This window comes from Prionailurus bengalensis, chromosome B2, assembly GCF_016509475.1.
Source record: "Prionailurus bengalensis isolate Pbe53 chromosome B2, Fcat_Pben_1.1_paternal_pri, whole genome shotgun sequence".
NCBI lineage: Eukaryota > Metazoa > Chordata > Mammalia > Carnivora > Felidae > Prionailurus > Prionailurus bengalensis.
In genome coordinates this window covers 53,436,555-53,457,455 of record NC_057349.1, presented here as the reverse complement: position 1 = coordinate 53,457,455, position 20,901 = coordinate 53,436,555, and the positions used below count along the sequence as shown (strand labels likewise).

At 38.1% G+C, this 20,901-nt stretch overlaps 1 protein-coding gene across 19 annotated transcripts in view; it reads left to right on the top strand.

The window, feature by feature from the left end:
- DST (dystonin) overlaps positions 1–20,901 on the top strand; it is a 496,232-nt gene that overhangs the window by 383,579 nt on the left and 91,752 nt on the right. For 17 of the 19 annotated variants that reach the window (XM_043591694.1, XM_043591693.1, XM_043591701.1 and 14 more), the window contains 9 exons: positions 78–244; positions 1,850–2,006; positions 2,916–3,042; positions 5,539–5,598; positions 6,406–6,647; positions 7,858–7,987; positions 11,015–11,214; positions 12,912–13,407; positions 14,940–16,411. In XM_043591694.1, coding sequence (XP_043447629.1) covers positions 78–244; positions 1,850–2,006; positions 2,916–3,042; positions 5,539–5,598; positions 6,406–6,647; positions 7,858–7,987; positions 11,015–11,214; positions 12,912–13,407; positions 14,940–16,411 — 3,051 coding nt within the window. The remainder of the gene's footprint in view (positions 1–77; positions 245–1,849; positions 2,007–2,915; positions 3,043–5,538; positions 5,599–6,405; positions 6,648–7,857; positions 7,988–11,014; positions 11,215–12,911; positions 13,408–14,939; positions 16,412–20,901) is intronic. The other 2 variants (XM_043591680.1, XM_043591685.1) reach the window with 2 other exon arrangements.

The window sequence follows — 20,901 nt, the reverse complement described above, 5'->3', positions numbered from 1 at the left end:
ATACCTCTTGGTAGATAGAATGCCATCTGAAAATCTAGCAGTATCTTCTATTAATTAAATATCTAAATCCTTTGTAGGAATCAACTTCTGAATTCTTAGAACATAAGAAAGATCTTGAAGTTTTACACAGTCTTTTGAAGGAGATCTCCAGCCATGGCTTGCCAGGTGATAAGGCTCTGGTTTTTGAAAAAACAAATAATTTGTCAAAGAAATTCAAGGAAATGGAGCATACCATCAAACAAAAGTAAGCACTCCTTAAGAAATTGGATTTTAGTCTACTTGACACTTAAAGAATGAATTATTTTTCTTTGCTTATGTCAATACCTGAAATAAAACTTGAGAATAAGCATATGACTACTTTGTAAGTGCTTTTATATTGATAACATTTTTTTTGTGATTAAAATTAAGTGCATTTTTGTTAAAATATTTAGGAAGGAAATTCGGTACTTTTTCCTAAAAGTAGAGAGTATTATGAAGAAAAATAGTGGTGGTGGTGTTTTACTGAAAATAATCTAAAGTCACTATAGTCTCTGAAGTTTTTGGCGAATAGCACATTTTATTTGCAAAAGCAGAAATAACCTTGAAAGACAGCTCATGGCTCATTGCTTTTTGGGCTCAATTCAGAAGCTATGCGCAATTTTAAAATGATTCTTGATGGCCTTTTTAAAACGTAAAATAGTTTACCTTTTAAAGAGTTGTAGAAAGAAATGATTCCATGAATAAATAAGAAACGAGAAAATGAACCTAAGTTGAGCTAAAAAGCTGTGCTTTTTAGAAATAAACCTTGTGGCTAGACTTTTACATATTTCTGATCTCATGTTAGTTTGGAATATACATTTGGTTTTGCTAAAGAACCCACAAAGATGGAAAACACTTATCTTTTACCTATACTTAATTTCTTCAGGATCCTCTACCTAAAACTTTTGAGTGCTATTATCTATACTATTTCCAGAGCTACATTTTCCATCTTGTCACATAATATTTAATTCACATTGCACGGAAGTAATATTCTTTTTCCTAGGTCAACTCTAGGTTTTTTCTTCCTTCAGAATGGTCCAGTTTTAAGACCATGTAGTCATCAGTAATTAGTCCAGCTTCAGTGGACTCTTCTATGTTGCTATTCCACATACATGCACATGCGCACATGCCATCCATAGGTCATCATTCATGTACCAAATGGGACTGTCCTCACAGCTGTTCCTTGCTGGGCATGTGCCCTCCCTCCAAGGTGCTTAGTGTACAGAAAGATCCTAGAGTTCATTGGGGAGCGTTCTGAGGATCTGTGGGGGAGGTGGTCGTTAACATTCTTGTAACCAGGTCTCACCTCATGTTTGGAGAGTTTGGAGAGAACTGTACTCTCTGAGGCACCTGGTTTATCCATCCACTAGAAGGACTGTAGTGTCGAATAGAAACCACTAGATGGCAGGATGTTTTCCTCATGTCAGTGATGTGTAAATGTTTCCCTGCCCGTTCTGTGCCTGCTGGCATTAAGCACCATATAAAGTGGACAGATCAAAGTTTGCTGAATCTAAATAATGTTAAAACTGTTTATATAGCCTTAGAGTTTATGTAGCATTATAGAGTGCCATTACCATATGGGTTACAGATTTCTTAACTGCTCCTATCTTTTTCTGTGGAGTGTGCCTGAGGAATAAAATAGTTATTTAGCTGATTTCACTTGGATCTATGATACCTTTCCTCTTCTTATCAAGGGTTAGAGAGTGCATAGGGGAATATTTTTTTCTTAATAGTAAGCTTGATACAAGAATAATAATTTATTTATTAGTAATTATTTCTTTGGAGTATTTTCTGTCGGAGACTTAAATTCTTCCATAATTTTGTTATCTAGAAAAGAAGCTGTATCTTCTTGTCAAGAACAGATGGATGCTTTCCAAGTCCTTGTTAAGTCATTGAAGTCATGGATAGAAGAAACAACAGAAAGAGTTCCTATTGTGCAGCCTTCTTTTGGTGCAGAGGATTTAGGAAAATCTTTGGAAGAAACTAAGGTGAATCATTATCTAATACTAATTCTTACTTGCCTGTGTGAGTCATGAGAGGTTAAAAGACTATTAGTGGTTTCTTTTTATCTAATATCATATTAAGTTAGATCCTCATTTATGTTCGGTATATTTTGGTGATACTTGGAAGTCATAACATAGCTCTGATCCTTTTGAGGAAGAACACAAACTTTGACTTAATTTGATTTTTGAAAGATATTTATTAGTGGCTGCCTGTTCTAGTACCCAAGTTTACTTCCCCATCAAATCTCTACTTAGCTTCAGTTTTTATACCATTTCTCATAACGTTACGTAAAAGACCCTGCTCTTCAACTCAGCAATTAACTCTAGCTCAGATACATCACCGTAACCAGTATTTGAATCCCTAGTACAAATAGTGTACAAGTCTTGTCAACTGATTCAAATCATAAAAGTTATGACCAGTTACAGCAGTTATCCCAACTCCCAACTTTGTGGAGATGTATGTTTTTAAAAATTCATTGAAATTTTGATGATTAAAACTCACTATTAAATAGAACTCTGAATTCCCATTTTTAAAAAAATCATTTCTAGTACCTTTCTTCTTGTAATTTGGCCACTACTGAGTATAGTCTTCAGACTGGCAGTTGACAGTTACTTTGGAATCCATGGCAGCTAGAAATAGCCTGACTTCCACTGTGGCTAGGAGCAGAATGCAGGATGGACCATACCTCACTTCTCACCGCTAACAGTGTTAACAGTCACCTGGGCACAGTGTTAACAGTCACGTAGGGATGGTGCCTTTTTCTCTATCCGTGCCCCCATGAATCAGGACCCACAGTCATCATTGCTTTAAGATATGTTAAAGAAATTGAATTATAATGTGTAACTTTGAAACTATTATGAAGACTGGAAAATAATGTGTTTTCATATCTCAAGAAATTACAAGAGAAGTGGAGTTCAAAAACACCAGAGATTCAGAAAGTAAACAACAGTGGGATCTCACTATGTAACCTAATCAGTGCTGTCACTACCCCTGCAAAGGCAATAGCAGCGGTCAAATCAGGTATGTGCTTTACTTACATCCGTGGAGAAACCCCTAAGAATTGGGTCTGACCCTGTTACTTTCATTTACCTTAGTTTTTAAATTGATGCATAAAGTAAACACAAAAGAAAAGTGACAAGAAAGATGGCATGTATATGCATGCCCTAAAAGTATGCTCCCCATATGGAGGAGTATCTGTAATGAGTCAAATTTCAGATTCCTCTTCTGTTCATTTTCTTAGAGGCTACAGTTGAAATGTAGCCAGATTGATACGTAAGAATAGGGAGCTTTAGATTGGGGAAGAGGAAAGAGCAGATTCTAATTTGGTTTTTTTACCGTAATTAATGGAGATGCTCAAATCCTCTTTGAAATATTTGATAAATGAGTCTGGTCTCCTGGGAAAGGAGAGGTGAAAGAAAGAAGCAGTTCTTTTGTGTAGGGTGAATCTCTCCTTTTTTAAAAAATTAAAGTCCCATCTAGGGGCTTCTGGGTGGCCCATTCGGTTAAGTGACCAACTCTTGGTTTTGGTTTAGGTCATGATCTCAGGGTTCGTGGGTTCAAGCCCCGTGTCTGCTCTGCACTGACAGCGGGGCCTGCTTGGGATTCTCGCTCACCCTCTCTCTCTCTGCCCCTTCTCTCCTTGTGCTGTCTCTGTTTCTCTCAACAAGATAAATAATAAAAAAATTAAAAATTCCCATCTCCTTTAGCATCTACTTTATTTTGTACAGAAAACAACTATAGCATATCTAAATTGCAGTCATGACTGAGCCACTTAACACAAGGGGAGAGTCATGTATAAGTAATGATTCTACAGTCCATTTAAGTTGTGGATATGCTTTTAAGTTTAAATTTTTTTTTTAATGTTTATTCATTTTTGAGAGACAGAGAGAGACAGAGCATCAGTGGGGAAGGGGCAGAGAGAGGGAGACACAGAATCTGAAGCAGGCTCCAGGCTCTGAGCTGTCAGCACAGAGTCCGACACGGGGCTCAAACTCACCAACTGTGAGATACGACCTGAGCTGAAGTCGGATGCTCAACCGACTGAGCCACCCAGGCGCCCCAATAGTTTAAAACATATTTATGTTGTTAAAATTGGTGTGTTTTTTTTTTTAATACAAGAACAGATGGAGGCAAATCTTGCATCTTTATTCTGAGAATATCTGAGTATCCTTTGTGGTTTATCTGTCCCTCCCAGCCCCCTAGCTGCCCCTCTTGTGAGACTGATGTTCCCGCTGGGCCTCTCTCAACCATTTATTCCGCTCTATTAACCCCATTTAAGGGCCCACTTAATGTTATATATGGTGTGATGACCTCTCCTTTCTCTTCTAATCACATTTCCTGAAATGTCAAGTGTTTTGTTTGGCTTTGTTTTTAGAAAAGGAATTCTATTGTGCTTTTAGTTCTTCAGGTCCACTTTGTATTTGCAATAGGTACAAAAAAAAAGTTTTTTTCCTACTCTTGATAACTAACAAGCATGGTAGGAATCATTTTTGAGCATCATCAGGATATGTTCACTTTCAACCAAAATGTCAATGTGTGATTTTTTTTAAAGAGACCAAACTTAGATTAAGATTTAGATATTGAAATATTATTGTTTTAATCTTGTTCTCATGTGTCTAGTGTTTTAGATAGGAAGCCAATGCAAACTCACATGAGAAAGTCTAATTCAGTATTTTAATACTCTACTTATCAAAAAGGAACCAAGGCTAGATGTTTATATAATTAGAGAGGAGTAATTACTACTTACTGAGTAGTTCCTATTTGCTAGGCAGTCAGTTAACTGTCTTGAATACCTACAGTGTTCTTGCATTTAAATTAGGTATTATTATCCCCACCCGTTCGGTTGGGGTGGTGATTAATTTGTCCAGTCACCCAGCTAGTAATTAGCGGGGCTGGGATTTAAATTCAGGTGACTCATACGCTGAAGCCCAGGCATTTCTAACCACTGTGTTCTTCTGTCTCTGTGTTGACATAATGTGGGTTTTAGTAATAGGGTTTGTGTGTTTGTTTTACTTTTAACTTTTCATGTCTTTGTACCTCATTCTGTTTCCATTAAACCCATAATAACACTGTGTAACTGTACCAGACAATTTTCAAATTTTTAAGTAAGGATTTGTCTGTCAGTCACTTATGCTTCATGCAACACACTTACATAGTGAGCAACTTTTGAGCTTCAAGGACATTATCACTAAAATTTAGCAATAAAGCAATTTTATCACAAAATTGTTTTGTAATTAATACTTAATGATTACTGTATTAATCTAAAGTTATTGACACTAGTATTTAAAGTGATCATGTTACCTTACCACTTTAAGAATGAATTTTATAGACAAGAAAGTTTCTTAAAATTTTCGACCTTTATTTGATTTAGAAATTGAATCAGTGGTCTACATTTTCAAATAGCAGTAACATTTGTAAATGACTACTGTTTATGGGGTTTGAGTTAATGCAGTCTACTGTTAACGTGTAGAAATACTATTGAAATCTATGACTACTTCAGTGTTAATAATTTTGCAGGTGGAATAATAAATGGTGAAGGAGCAGCCACAGATACTCAAGAAATTTTGGCAAATAAAGGTGAATAGTAACTTTAAGTGCTTATTGATTACAGTAACTTTGTTTTTGTTTTTATTTTTTATTTTTTTTAATGTTTATTTATTTTTGAGACAGGGAGAGACAGAGCATGAATGGGGAGGGTCAGAGAGAGAGGGAGACACAGAATCCGAAACAGGCTCCAGGCTGTGAGCGGTTAGCACAGAGCCCAACGCGGGGCTTCAACTCACAGACCGTGAGATCATGACCTGAGCTGAAGTCGGACGCTTAACCGACTGAGCCACCCAGGCGCCCCTTGTTTTTGTTTTTGAGAAAAAATCTTTAGAGATGAACAGTAGTTATATCGAAATTTCAACCTTGACTTAAAATAATTATTTATTATCATAGTCATTTGCCATAAGTATCATATTAATATAACATTCCATGCAATTTTGTTCATCTGAAGTTAGTGAAACCTGGTAGTTCAGTTTGGTATTTGGTTATGTTCCTTTTTTCTGGTTAAGTAATTTAAGATATTTTGTCACTTGGAATAACATTCTTTGAGCTATTTCCTTGAGTTTGATTTCTAAGAAATTAATATATAGCATTTTATGGTTTTTGGTATTATGCAATGTACCTAAATTGTTTGTTATTAAATAGTATTACAATTCTAAAAATTTTTTTAGAAATATTAACCCTTTAGTTCTAAAAATTCTATGACTTTATCATGGTAGGCTTAATATAGAGAAAATACAAGGGAATAACATGTAAAGCAAACTTATTTCTAGAGTTCTAACTCTAAACTGTCTTGAAAATGTGTCCATCTGATTTTATTTTATTTTCTACTTTCAGGGTTAACATCCATTAAAAAGGATATGACTGACATAAGCCATGGTTATGAAGATCTTGGCCTCTTACTTAAGGACAAAATATCTGAACTGAATAGCAAACTCTCCAAATTGCAAAAGGCTCAGGAAGAATCAAGTGCAATGATGCAGTGGCTACAGAAGATGAATAAAACTGCAACAAAATGGCATCAGGCACCTACGCCTACAGATGCGGAAGCTGTGAAGACTCAAGTTGAACAGAACAAGGTATATTCTGTGGATATATTTATTGAAGACCTAAAAAAGAACAGACTAGCATTCAGATGGGACCCTCAGGACCCCTATTGTGATTTCTAGCTCTATAACCTTCAGCAAGTAATTTGCCAGTTTTGTTTCATATGTTTTTCTGTAGAAAGTGATGATAATAGGAATCTGTTTTACACACAGACATTACAAAGATGAGTGAACTGTTTGGGGTAACTTTGCCACCTTTCTTTGTTTTTTTTTTTTAAAGATTTTATTTTTAGGAGTGCCTGGGTGGCTCAGTCGGTTAAGTGTCTGACTTTGGCCCAGGTCGTGATCTCATGGTTAGTGGGTTCGAGCCCCATGTCAGGCTCTGTGCTGACAGCTCATAGAGCCTGGAGCCTGCTTCAGATTCTGTGTCTCCTTCTTTCTCTGACCCTCCCCCACCCACACTCTGTCTCTCTGTCTTTCAAAAAATAAAACGTTAAAGATTTTATTGTTACGTAATCTCTACACCTAACATAGGACTTAAACCTACAACCTACAATGATCACGAGTCGTATGCTCTACCGACTAAGCCCACCAGATGCCCCAGCTTTGCCACCTTTAAATCGTGTTAAGTCTGGGATTTTAACCAGTCAACTATTAGAAAAGATTTATGTAGGTGTATTAGGGATTTGTTCTGTCCAGCATAAAATAGGGTAGCTTATGCTTTCCCTTTCTTCAATAGATGGCATTTCTTTCTGCAACTGTCAAGATGGGGGAAATGACTTTTTGTGGCAATTATGGCAAAAATGTCTACAAATGTGATTACCTGTATCTGAATTCTATAATGTGTTATCCAGAAAAGCATTGACTCACTAGTAGATTCTCAAACCTGCCAGCTTTTATCCAGACTGATTTTCTTCTCAGTTACAATATTGATGCCATCTTCCTTTTTTCCAAAGGGATTTGTTTGAGGATAATAAGAAATTATTCCTAGGTACTAGGGTGTAGAGTAATTTTCTCCACAGAAAGTGGAGTAATTTTCTCCACAGTAGTAGTGTTCCTCTTTGGGATTCCTTTATCAGATAGTTGAAGATTGGTTAAGAAGAGGAAAGGAGAATAATTATCTGCTGAATTCTGGTCCTCACTCATTTCAGCACCTAACAGTAGATATTTTCGTCTGTTGTAATTGTGTTTTTGTCTTTTGATATTGACATACTTTAACACAGTTTTTTTTTCCTTTTGTTAGTCATTTGAGGCAGAACTGAAGCAAAATGTAAACAAAGTGCAGGAGTTGAAAGACAAATTGACAGAGCTGTTGGAGGAGAACCCAGATACTCCTGAGGCCCCCAAATGGAAACAGATGTTGACAGAAATTGGTATGTTAACCAGAGTCCACCAATAGAAAGAAGCACAATTATTTTTTAATCACAGTCTTTATCAGAAAAAAAATTATCCAACAGCCTCGGTTTACTTTTGAATTTGCCTTAATATTTCGTGTTTAAAATGTTGCATATTTAAAAATACCATTTCTTTTTTTTTTTAATTTTTTTTTTCCAACGTTTATTTATTTTTGGGACAGAGAGAGACAGAGCATGAATGGGGGAGGGGCAGAGAGAGAGGGAGACACAGAATCGGAAACAGGCTCCAGGCTCTGAGCCATCAGCCCAGAGCCCGACGCGGGGCTCGAACTCACGGACCGCGAGATCGTGACCTGGCCGAAGTCGGACGCTTAACCGACTGCGCCACCCAGGCGCCCCTAAAAATACCATTTCAAATTATATTGTACTGAGACTTGGGGTATCTTGTATTTTTCTTGCTAAACACCATAACTAAGTTTAGTTTTATAAAGAGGGTAGATACTGGGAAATAAAATGCTATGCACTGAGTAACATGTTTTCATTACTGGTTTTTTACTTGATTTTTGGTGTTTCTATTTTTTTATACTTTATTATATTTTAGTTTAAATATTTCTTACATGTGTATATGTGTGTGTGTATGTATTATGTACACACACACACACACATATATATATACATACATACATACATACATACATACATACACACATATATATTCCCTTTGGTCTGGAAAAGACAAACTCCCTTCTCCTTCATGAAGTTCCTTCTGGGACTCGTTTGGCCCCTACTGTGTGTTCTTCTCTTCCCCATCAGGGTTAAAAAGTAGCTCCCTACAGAAATCTAGTGATTTTCACTCTTTATCTAGAGTTATCCTCCCATCTCTATCCTGTCCCCATAGAAATGGTTTCTCCTAAACAAGGAACTTCCTTCACAAGCTCTATTATCTTATCACCCCATTTCACTATTATAATGATAAGGAAAATGCGCGTAAGACAATGGTACTAATTTTCCCTACTTCATAGTATTGTTTGGAGAATTCAATGAATTAATGTGTGTACGGCTCAGACAAGCTGTACCTGGCACATAATAACTGCTGTGTGTTTACTATGATTATAAGAAGAATTCTTTTACTTTCAATTGTTCCATTATGTTTAGCTAAATATTGTCCTTCCATTAGAGTCAGATATGCTATGATAAATTTAGAAATCTGTAAATATGTTTTAGTTTCAAAAGTTATTTTAAGGGATCCTAATGTTCTAAGCTGTATTTAGTCCAACTATAGACTCCTATTGCATTATAATTAATTTGTCCCTAATTCAGTGGCTGTCACCTGGGGTATCAGAGTTACTTAGGACAGTATTATCAAGATATTTGAGAATAGGGGTGAGAGTAAGAAATGCATATTTCAAAAAATCTTCCCGATAAGATTTTGATATTTCTCCCTCCCAATTCATTATTTGAATTGCATTATTTTGTTGTCAGATTATATTTGATTGGAACATGCCATATAGAATGATGCTATCAGGTGAGGTTTTCGGGACTGGGTTCTATTAAAAACAGCCATTTATTGTACTGTGCTAGATGAAAAAATCTGTCAGGTCAACTAATCATGCCCATCAGTAACTGTTTATTGAGTGACTAATGTGTTCAAATGCTGGTCAATAACTCTTGGCCTCAGAGAGCATACTGTGTGAGGGTGGGAACAGCTTGAAAGCCTTCCTGGCAGAGAAATCTAGTAGAATTGTGACGAAGGACAGAGCTGGGGTATACAGAGAGGAGATAGGGCTGTTTTAGGTATGGGGCTTAGGTAAGCAGAAGCCTGTTTGGATGATAATGGTAGGATAAACAGGGCTAGCTTAGAGGTTTCATCTCAGACTGCATACCCTCTACTGTTAGGGATTAGGGTCAGTTTGTGGGAGGCCTTGAATGTGAGGCAGAAGTCTTCCGATTTTATCATCTAGGTGGTGAGGAGTTAGTTATTGAAGGATATGAGCACAGAAATTACATATTTAAGTGATTTTTTTAAGGGAAATTATTTTAGAACCAAATTGGTTGCAGCTGGGATACCCTAATTACAAGGAAACCCGTGGTAAGACTAGTAGTCTAGGACTGTAGTTCTCAAAGGTGTGCTCCTGGGAGCAACAGCATCAGTGTCACCTGGGAACTTTCCAGAAATGCAGAATTTCAGCCCCCACTTCAGACCTCCTGAATTGTAAATTTTGGGGATGGGGCCGAGCAACCTGTATCTCTCCAGGTCATTCTAATGCAGCTGGGGTTTGAGAAACACTAGTCTAGGCACACCATGATGAGGACCAAAATGGCGTTAGGACACTAGGAATGTAAAGGATGGGTTTCAGGTTTTATGATCAAGGATATAGGAGTTCGGAGAGTCATGAAAGAACATTCTGAATTATTGTTTCTCAGTGACGTGGAAGAGAGAATAACCTTTCAAAGTAATCTAAAATCGGAAAAATCTGCCAGTTTCGATAGGAATAAAAAGTGATTTTTTTTATGTTAAGTGTGAAGGTTCGGTGAGATTTCCTAGTGTAACTTTCAAGCAGCTGGTTGTCAGTGGTGATTTAAATAAAATAGAATGGGTGTGGATATACAAACGTGGGAGTCATTTGCCCAGAATTGATCATTGAAGATTTCCTATTAAAGGAAAGAATTAATGTTCATCGTTCTAGTAGGGCAGTTATTGTTGAATAAACAGACTGTATAGGACCTCTAGAAGAAATGAGGGTCTCCGGATCCTGTTTGATTTAAGGAATATTCCATATTATTCTACATTATCTTCTAGGGTCAGATTCAAATTTATTTTTCATGTACTTCGGTTGATACCCAGCACCAGCATCATAAAATCTGTATCATTAAATGCCGTTAACCCTTAGAGTAGGCTTTAATCGACTGTGTAAGAAGAGTTACAAAGATGCAATGATAGCCACCTATGTATCATTCTGAGTCCTATCCTGCAGTCTTCATACATGTAGTGATGTTAATGTATAAAAACCAAACACCTCTTTTATTTTTATCTTTTTCTTTTAGATTCTAAGTGGCAAGAACTCAATCAATTAACAGTTGATAGACAACAAAAACTGGAAGAATCCTCTAATAATCTAACCCAATTCCAGACGGTAGAGGCTCAGTTAAAACAGTGGCTTGTGGAAAAAGAACTGATGGTCAGTGTTCTTGGGCCCTTGTCAATTGACCCAAATATGCTAAACACACAAAGGCAGCAGGTGCAGGTGAGTGTTACATGACTTGACTTAATAAGACAAGTGTTTTCATTATAAATACATTAGCTGTGGACAGTATGTGCTTAAACTGCCTTGAAGTGTATTTGTCATGTTTCAGATGCCCATAAGATAACATCCTGAGGTTAGTGGGGAAACCCCCAGGGAACCAAAGCCAGGAGGCATCAGTCTCCTGAGCCCATGAGTGTGTCAAGTCCCTTGATCATTTGAGTCATATTGTGGTTTGTGCCGACCCTGTTAAAAAGGGCCTTCTTTGAAATATTAATGTGATTGTATAAGTAATTACATTTTTATGAGAAGCTGGTATATGCTTTTTATTGTTTAGAAATTGCTCCTTTGAGGTTTTATTCATTTTGATTGTGGTAGAAGATAATGAAACTTGTAAAACTCATGCAATACAGCCCTGAGGGGTGGAAAGACAGAATAAGAAGAGGAGAAAGAGTAAGCAAAACAGAGAGGGAACCTTGAAACAGAGTGGGTTAGACCAGTCTAATTACAAAGTGGATAAATCCACAAGGAGAAAAAAAATACATGAAATTTAAGTCAGAGAGAAAAAGCTCCATTGTGGTTCCAGTTAGATTTCCTCCTGTATATGTAGTGGTATTAGAGCAGTGCGGCTAATCCTGTACTTTTGAAAACACAAATCAGTGTTGGTAGTTTAGAGTCAACATGTCCTAGTTCATATTATGTTCTTACCCTGAAGATAGTGAAAACAAAAGATATAAATAAATATTTGGCAGAAACAATTGCCCCTAGTCTTGGTAGTCTCCCTAAGATAGATAAAATATTATACTACAATTTAGGGGGTGCCTGGGTGGCTCAGTTGCTTAAGTGTCTGACTCTTGTTTTTGGCTCAGGTCATGATACCACATTTTGTAGGATCAAACCCCACATCAGGCTCTGCGCTGATAGCACGCAGCCTGCTAGGTATTTTCTCTCTCTCTCTCTCTCTCTCTCTCTCTCTCTCTCTCTCTCTGCCCCTCCCCGCCCAGCCACCCCTCCCCACTGGCTCACACACATGCACGCACACTGTCTCAAAATAAATAAACATTTAAAAACTTAATATAAAAAGGAAATTTTTCGATCATTCATTTTATAACGAGAGTCAGTGTTGAGCCTGCACATTCTGAGCAACATGATTTATTGGCTAAAATTTTTATATAGAGTATAAATGTCAATAATCTTATATTTAAAAGAGCTTTTATAAATCAATGCACCATGAGTTAATGTATTCTAACATTGTTATCACTGAACATTTCCTTTGGTGTAAAATGCTATAGAGAGCATTTAAAATATCCTACCAAGAGACAACTACAAGTAGGAAAATACAAATTTGGTGTTTGTGTGATATGAACTTGTCCAATAGCAGTGCTTGTCTTTGTGTATGAAAATTTGTACATGGGTTTTTGTTCATTTTGCCCAGACTGCTATATTTACTCTCTTTTCCCCTTTGAGGGATATTATTTTAGACAAAATGTTATCTCTGTGAAGCACCACTGCTCTTTGGATTAATTTAAGATAACTGCACTGCCCTTGAAATAAAAGCTAGGAAAACAGGAACTAAAAAACAAAAGTAAAAACTAGATAAGTAAATACCATTTATGTCTGTTTAGAAACTCAAAGCTCTGTTTTCCATAATTATCCACTAACTTGTATGTTTATTTACCCTTGTTACCTCTTTGCCTTAGATCCTGCTGCAAGAATTTGATACTCGGAAGCCTCAATATGAGCAGCTAACTGCAGCTGGTCAGAGCATTTTGAGCAGACCTGGTGAACACCCCTCTTTCCATGGGATTGTGAAAGAGCAACTGGCAGCTGTGACCCAAAAGTGGGACAGCCTAACAGGACAATTGAGTGACAGATGTGACTGGATCGACCAAGCCATTATTAAGAGCACACAGTATCAAAGCCTGCTGAGAAGCCTTTCTGATAAACTGAGTGACTTGGATAATAAACTCATCACTAGTGCGGCTGTGAGCACGCACCCTGATGCCATGAACCAGCAGTTGGAAGCAGCCCAAAAAATGAAGCAGGAACTAGAGCAGGAAATGAAACAGATAAAGGTGGCCCAGGCCCTCTGTGAGGATTTGTCAGCACTGGTTAAAGAAGAGTACTTGAAAGCAGAACTGAGTAGGCAACTAGAAGGCATCATAAAGTCATTTAAGGATATTGAACAAAAAACAGGTTGGTCTGTCTTCTTTTAATACATATATTTCCTGGAAATAGAGATCAAGTATTGCCTGCTCTGTATTTCCAAGCTGTTGCCAGGAAGCTAGGACCCTAAAGAGAGTCTACCCTCACTGAAATTGTAGATGGAGAAGGGGCCACTCACATGAGCACAGAGAGTCATTCTCTGTTCACGTGCAGATGCAACATCGGGGAAATTCTGCACACATAATTGGCAAAAATCCCTTGAACGAAGGCCCTTTGAAATTTCAGATATTTCAACCTGGTTTTTAAAAGATATAAATGTTTGGGGCACCTGGGTGGCGCAGTCGGTTAAGCGTCCGACTTCAGCCAGGTCACGATCTCGCGGTCTGTGAGTTCGAGCCCCGCGTCAGGCTCTGTGCTGACAGCTCAGAGCCTGGAGCCTGCTTCGGATTCTGCGTCTCCCTCTCTCTGTCTGCCCCCTGCTCTGCTCACACTCTGTCTCTGTCTCTCAAAAAGTGAATAAACATTAAAAAAAATAAAAAATAAATAAAATAAGGTAAAAGATCTAAACGTTTTTGTCTTGTGACAGTTTCACTGCATCAGAAAAACAGATGAATACAGTTATTAAAAAGGCTTTGTATCATTTTCTCATCTACAGTTACTTTGTTTCATTCTGCCGCAGACAGCTTTTCTAAAGAAATGTGTGAAAGAGAAGCATTTGGCACTATGTTTCTCTCTCACCTACTGTGGCCATAATTCTGTGACAGATGAGCCAGGATGTGTCAGAGGCAGTGGTAGTGAGTTACTGCACGTTAGAATGGCCTGCATTTGGCTGCTATCTTTGTTCTGTTTGAAAGTAACACTGAGTGCCTTGCACCTAGTAAATACTCAGTTTATACTTTTTTAATTGATTGGATTTATTTATTGATCATAGCAGCCGTTTCAGATTTACTCCTTTATTTTGACAGGATATTGGTAATGAATATTAGCTAGCGTGTTGGTGATTATTCCTGTTACAACCACTTTTATGTGACAGGCAGTAAGCTAAGAACTTTACATGTGCTGTCATTTAATCGCCACAATAGCTTCTATTGATTTTGCCAATTTACATTTGGGGAAATGAGGCTCAGAGGTTTAGTCATCTGTCCAGGGTCTTCCAGCATTTTGAGAGGCCAGGCTGGAACCCTAACCCCTGTAGTCCCCAGGTGCTCCGTAGTGCCCCTATGACAGGTACAAATCACGGAAGTGGAAAAGTCAAATTTTACCGGAGGTGGATTATTTACCAGAATAACGTGAACTCTGAACAGTTATCACTTCCTCGTACTGGAATGGAGTTGGCTCCAGGATCTAGCCTTGACAGCCTCTGTTCTTCCTGTGGTGCTCCCCTCCTGCTCCTCCTCAGCCTCCATGTCGGACTTGAGCTCACTTGTAGTTCTTACAGTTAGTGCTAACAGGCTTTCCTTTTAGCCAGTTCTGTACGTTTATTTGGTGGTCTTTCTCTTGGCTTTTCGCAGACAGAATTACATTTTGATGAAAAATAAACATGTCTGTGATTTCATTTTTAGAGAATCATGTTCAGCACCTTCAGTCAGCCTGTGCGAGCTCTCACCAATTTCAGCAAATGTCTCGAGACTTTCAGGCTTGGCTGGATACAAAGAAAGAAGAGCAAAACAAGTGTCCCCCCATATCAGCCAAACTCGATGTCTTGGAGTCCTTAATTAAAGATCAGAAAGACTTTAGTAAAACTTTGTCTGCTCAGTCTAATATTTATGAAAAAACCATTGCAGAAGGTGAAAATCTCTTGTTAAAAACACAAGGGTCTGAGAAGGCAGCCTTACAGTTACAACTTAACTCAATTAAAACCAACTGGGATGGATTTAATAAGCAGGTGAAAGAACGGGAAGACAGGGTAAAAGATTCACTGGAAAAAGCCCTCAAGTACAGAGAGCATGTAGAGACTCTCCGGCCATGGATAGACAAATGTCAAAATAACCTGGAGGAAATAAAATTTTGCTTGGATCCTGCTGAAACAGAGAATTCTGTTGCCAAGTTACAGTCTCTGCAGAAGGAAATGAACCAACACTTGGGGATGGTAGAACTGCTAAACAATTCAGCCAATAGCTTGCTCAGTGTCTGTGAGGTAGATAAAGAGGCTGTTACAGATGAGAATAAATCACTGATCCAGAAAGTAGACATGGTCACCGAGCAACTTCACAGTAAGAAGTTCTCTCTGGAGAACATGGCCCAGAAGTTTAAAGAATTTCAAGAAGTTTCCAAAGAAGCTAAAAGGCAGCTTCAGTGTGCAAAGGAGCAGCTAGATGTCTACGATTCCTTAGGACCCCAGGCCTACAGTAACAAATACCTGACTGTGTTGCAGACTCAGCAGAAGACCCTTCAGACCTTGAAACATCAGGTAGATTTGGTCAAGGGGCTTGCACAAGACCTTGTGGTAGAAGCTTCAGACTCAAAGGGAACCTCTGATGTTTTATTACAAGCAGAAACCTTAGCTCAAGAACATAGTGCATTGAGTCAACAGGTTGATGAAAGGTGTTCATTCTTAGAAACCAAGCTTCAGGGCATTGGGCATTTTCAGAATACCATCCGAGAAATGTTTTCTCAGTTTGCAGAGTTCGATGATGAACTAGATAGTATGGCCCCAGTGGGGAGAGATGTAGAAACATTGCAAAAGCAAAAGGAGGATATCAAAGCCTTTCTGAAGAAACTAGAAGCCCTCATAGCAAGCAACGACAATGCTAATAAAACCTGCAAGAGGATGCTGGCCATGGAAGAAACCTCTCCTGATCTTGTTGGAATCAAAAGGGACTTGGAAGCTTTAAGCAAACAATGCAACAAGTTACTGGACCGAGCACAAGCCCGAGAAGAGCAAGTTGAAGGGACGGTTGAGCGTCTTGAAGAATTCTACAGCAAACTGAAGGAATTCTCTACTCTGCTTCAGAAGGCTGAAGAACATGAAGAGTCTCAAGGCCCTGTTGGTATGGAAACAGAGACCATTAACCAACAGCTTAATGTGTTCAAGGTAGGGAATTCTTCATTTTTATATTTAAAAAAATTTTTTAATTTTCACTTTTAAAGAGAATTTTTATTTCATATCTTTATTTTTAATTTTTATTAGAAAAATAAATTTTTATTATTTTTCATTATTAAAATAAATTTATAATTGGTATCTGAAGGAGATTGCCTATTTTGTAGAACCTTCTAATATGGCTGTCATGTAGCGAGCGTTTGAGCCTGAAGGAGCATGTTATGGGGGTAACATCCAGGCATGTGGGGACTTGCAAGCTTACTAGGGATTTGGGCCCTCATGGAATAAAACCTGAGATAATATCAAGAGGTCAAAGGGTACTTGAAAAGTTTTAGGCAAGCCTAAAACTAACATTTTAGAGTCTGCGTCTGATGTCATTTACAACTGACATCTGGAGTGAGCAAAGCCATGTTTTGAACTCTGCTGCAGAGGCCAGCGTATAACACAAAAAGCTTGTTCTCTTCATGTTTGTCTCCCAGCATTTTGTTTAGATGGTGAATTATAGTCTGTTCCTGCTCTTTCCCTTTTTATAGTCTTCTTATCCTTCTTAATTTAATTTCTTTTGTAAACTTTTTCTTCCAGAAGTTCATATTTGTAAAAGCAGAGTGGAGTTCCATGTTGTAATCCTGGTTTTATAAAACAAAGATCTTGGGCTCACACTCCAGAGGATTAGGAAAAAAATTATTTTTGATTGGACTGCAAGCTCCTCCGTGCCAAGAAACATCTGCCACTTGATGGCACTGAGTGATGCTTAATAAATGGAACATTAGATAAAAATGGTGGGCAGCATTCAGTGTCACTGGTTTCGACCTCATTTATGACAGTATGAGTGAGAGTTGCATCTCCACAGTGGACAAAGACAGGTTCAACCCTGCACCAAGGAGGTCCTAAGTATTGGGACTGCATGGGACCTATATCAGTCTTTGGGGTTGGCGTGGGTCTTGTTCTATTCATGAGGTATGTTTTGCTTTGCAGTAAAGACCAGTATGACGGTAAGTCCCACCACTAGCACCTAAAGGATAAAACAAGGCCAAATGAAAATAGAGCTTGCAAAACTATAAATTATTTCCCATGAGAAATGAATATGAATCAGATGGACTATCATATTCTACGTTGTTATACTTGGTATAGTGTTTCCTTTGCTCATCTTTAACAACGCCATTTAGGTGACTGACTTTTGAAAAATAACTTCTTATTACTATTATGGTCATTTGGTATTCATAAAACACATTTATAAAATGTGTTTAAGGCCTGGTTCCTTCAGGGCTTAAAAATCTGTGATTCTGTATAGATCTTGATTTCTGAAGGTGAAGGAAGTGTTAACCTTAAAAAATAAAACTGGCAGGTACTTTACCAGCAAAAGATAGACTTACTTGAGAATAGCAGAGAATTGCGATGGGGGACAAGCATGCCAGGGCAAAACCATAGGCAAGTCTGGAGAACAAAGGAGAGGAACATTGTTTTATGGAGGAAGGCTAGAAGTAGAGAAGGCTGTTGTCAACAAAAAGTCTATTGGAGTAAACTGGGGTTTGAAAGTGTAGCGGCTTCTCACTGGCTGACTTGTTCTGTCTCTCCTGGGCTGGACTGTTGTGGGGATCGGGGTGGAGGGTTAAGTCCTTCCTTCTGCCTGCCCTGCGGTAGAGTAGTATCCACCTGCGAGGTCTGATTGTTCCTGTGGGATTTGCAATTGAGGACTGAGTGGTAGGGCATGAGAGCTCCCCCTGCTGAACTTCCCATTTTAGTGAGGTTTCCCTCAATTAATTTTCACAAAAGCTACCTTACAGTTGATTTGACTTCCCTAATTACTCTGTCAAACTTTCCTATTTCTGCTTTGCAAAATAGAGATTTCCTATGAGAGAATTCACTCTCGGAAAAACAACGTTCTGGGGCACCTGGGCAGCTCAGTTGGCTAAGCAGCCGACTCTTGATTTCTGCTCAGGTCATGATCTCAGGGTTCACGGGATTGAGCCCCATGTTGGGCTGTGCACTGACAGTATGGAGCCTGCTTGGGATTCTCTGTCTCCTTCTCCTACTGCCCTTCCCCTGCTTGTGCTGTATTTCTCGCCCTCGCCCTCGCCCTCGCCCTCGCCCTCGCCCTCTCCCTCTCCCTCTCCCTCTCCCTCCCCCTCCCCCTCCCCCTCCCCCTCCCCCAAAATAAATAAATAAACTTTAAAAAAATAATAAAAAATAAAATGTTCTGTGGCCATTGCTGCATCACAGGTCTGGGGGAGAGCTTGATAAGTGAGTCCCTGGAGTTTTCTATAGAACCCTGACAAAATCTGAATGCTTAAATGACAGTAATCAAGTAGTCTTCTTCCTAATGAAATTGAAGCATGTTCAGTGCTTTTGTGAAACCTATCATTTCTCTGGATTTTTCTGTGAATTTGTGTAGGAAAAAGGCCTTCATTTCTCTTTACAACTTCAACTACTTGTAAGAAAATGGGCAAAAGTAATAATACTGGTGCCACTGCTTGTCGATACCTCCTTCTTTGTGTTCCCAAGCATGAATACAGTGAAAAAAATGGGCTCTCCATGCAGAGAATTCTTTTGAAAGTAAGAAAAAGCAAGGTAGGACGAGCACTCTCACCACTGCATGGAAAGTGTTTTGCAAACTGAAAAGCACTAAAGCATCATTACCATTAATGTTACAGAGATTGTTCTGTTTGATTGTGAAGAGAAATAAAGTGGTCACTTCTTCTAAAATAAACCACTTAGCATGCTGTGTTGTCTCTTTTCTGATTACTTTGGAAGCAGTTGATTGATTTTAATGAAATTTAGTAATAAAGAACATCTTGACATAACTTCAGTGTCTTGAGACCTAGGGACTCAAAAAGAAGCTCCCAAGTGGACAAATCACCTGCATTTAATATATTTCAGCAACAGAGGGGAAAAAATAACAAGAATGTTGTTGTGGTAAAATAAAGATGGTGGCATACAGTCACTAATTCTGTTTATTTGTACATGTATGTTTTTTAAAAAGCAGTTACAAGCAGTTAACATTTACGGAGGGCTTAGTATGTGTTAAACATTATTCTAAATCCTGTCTTTAGTTCTGTTAACAGTCCTGAAACATGGATGCTATCATTATGATCCCCATCTTGTGTAAGGAAGCTGAGAGCCAGGGGTTAGGTGACCTGCCCAAGGTCACACAGGTAGTAAGTATCACAGCTTGGATGTTTTGGTGGAAATAATGCAGAACACTGTGTCAGTTTGACTCATCGTGATGCACATCTGATACTTTCTCTGGGAAATTTTGAGTCATCTCTTCTGTAGCCTAATTTGGGTGAGCTAAGTAACCATTGTCCATTTCGAACCAAAAACACCAGGAATACTTACTTGATGAAAGTGTTTTATAAAACCGGCTGTGGTGAGAAACATGAAGTAAATGTGTGTGAACCTGGCTTAGAACCTGATGCGTGGATGCTGTAATGACGTCATCAGTGATGCAGTGATGACGGTGACCACCACCGCTGCGGTGGAATCAGAACCAAACAGTTCATGGTCTTCCTGATGGTGTCTCTCTTGATTAAGTTGGCCAATTAATCTGTGTACAATTCAGATTCTAATTTAGTTTTCCTTGGACAGTTAGGCTTTGGTTGAACATTAGTTTTGACATACTATTTTAGGAAAATTAAAACAAGTAGAATAATCTGTATCAAGTGAAAAACTAATAGTTTGCTAAAAATAACTATTAGTTTTTATGATTTCTAAAAATAGAAGAGAACTGAAGTACTGGGTCTATGTTTATTATAGACTTTGAAATGTAATTTAGTTTGGCATTACTCTATCTGGTAGCTTTAGTTGAACCCAATCATGGATAAAATCTTATAACAATTTTCCATAATAGCAAGTTTGGAATATGACTGAAACTTAGTAGCTATCACCCAGTTACTCAGTAGGAGGTGTCTTCTATTCACTGGGAGGGTAATGGATTATTTAAACTAGATAAGGCAGACCTCTCTGCTTCCATTTTTTTCCCCTAAAAATTATCCTAAGAAATAGCAGCTAATATCCTTGAAAGTTCAAAATTAATTCATGTTTAAGATACCAACCCAAACATAATAATTAAAAACAAATGCTGTTCTCAACCAAATGTCCTAATTCACTGTCAGTGAAAGCTATTCCAAGTCTTTGAAAATATTACCTTTTGTGTTAGCTTGAAGGCTTTAAACTATTTTGATTGTGTGAGTTCTGTTTACCATATGTTTTCTGACTTCTAAATATTAGTCATTGGACTAAAATGTATGCAGTGTGAGGTGTTTTCTATTACTGTTGATAACTAAAGTATCATTTTTCTACTTATACTTCTCTATATTACATTAAATTCTATGCACACTGTCATCCATTCCTAGGCAGAAGGGGAAAAATTTCCTTTGGTGTTCCCCCATCCCTACCTCCTGGTAAAGATTACTAGCCTAAGATTATCTTCAAGTCTAAATGACGTTATTAAGTAATATTAATATTTCCACATTTTTATTTATCAA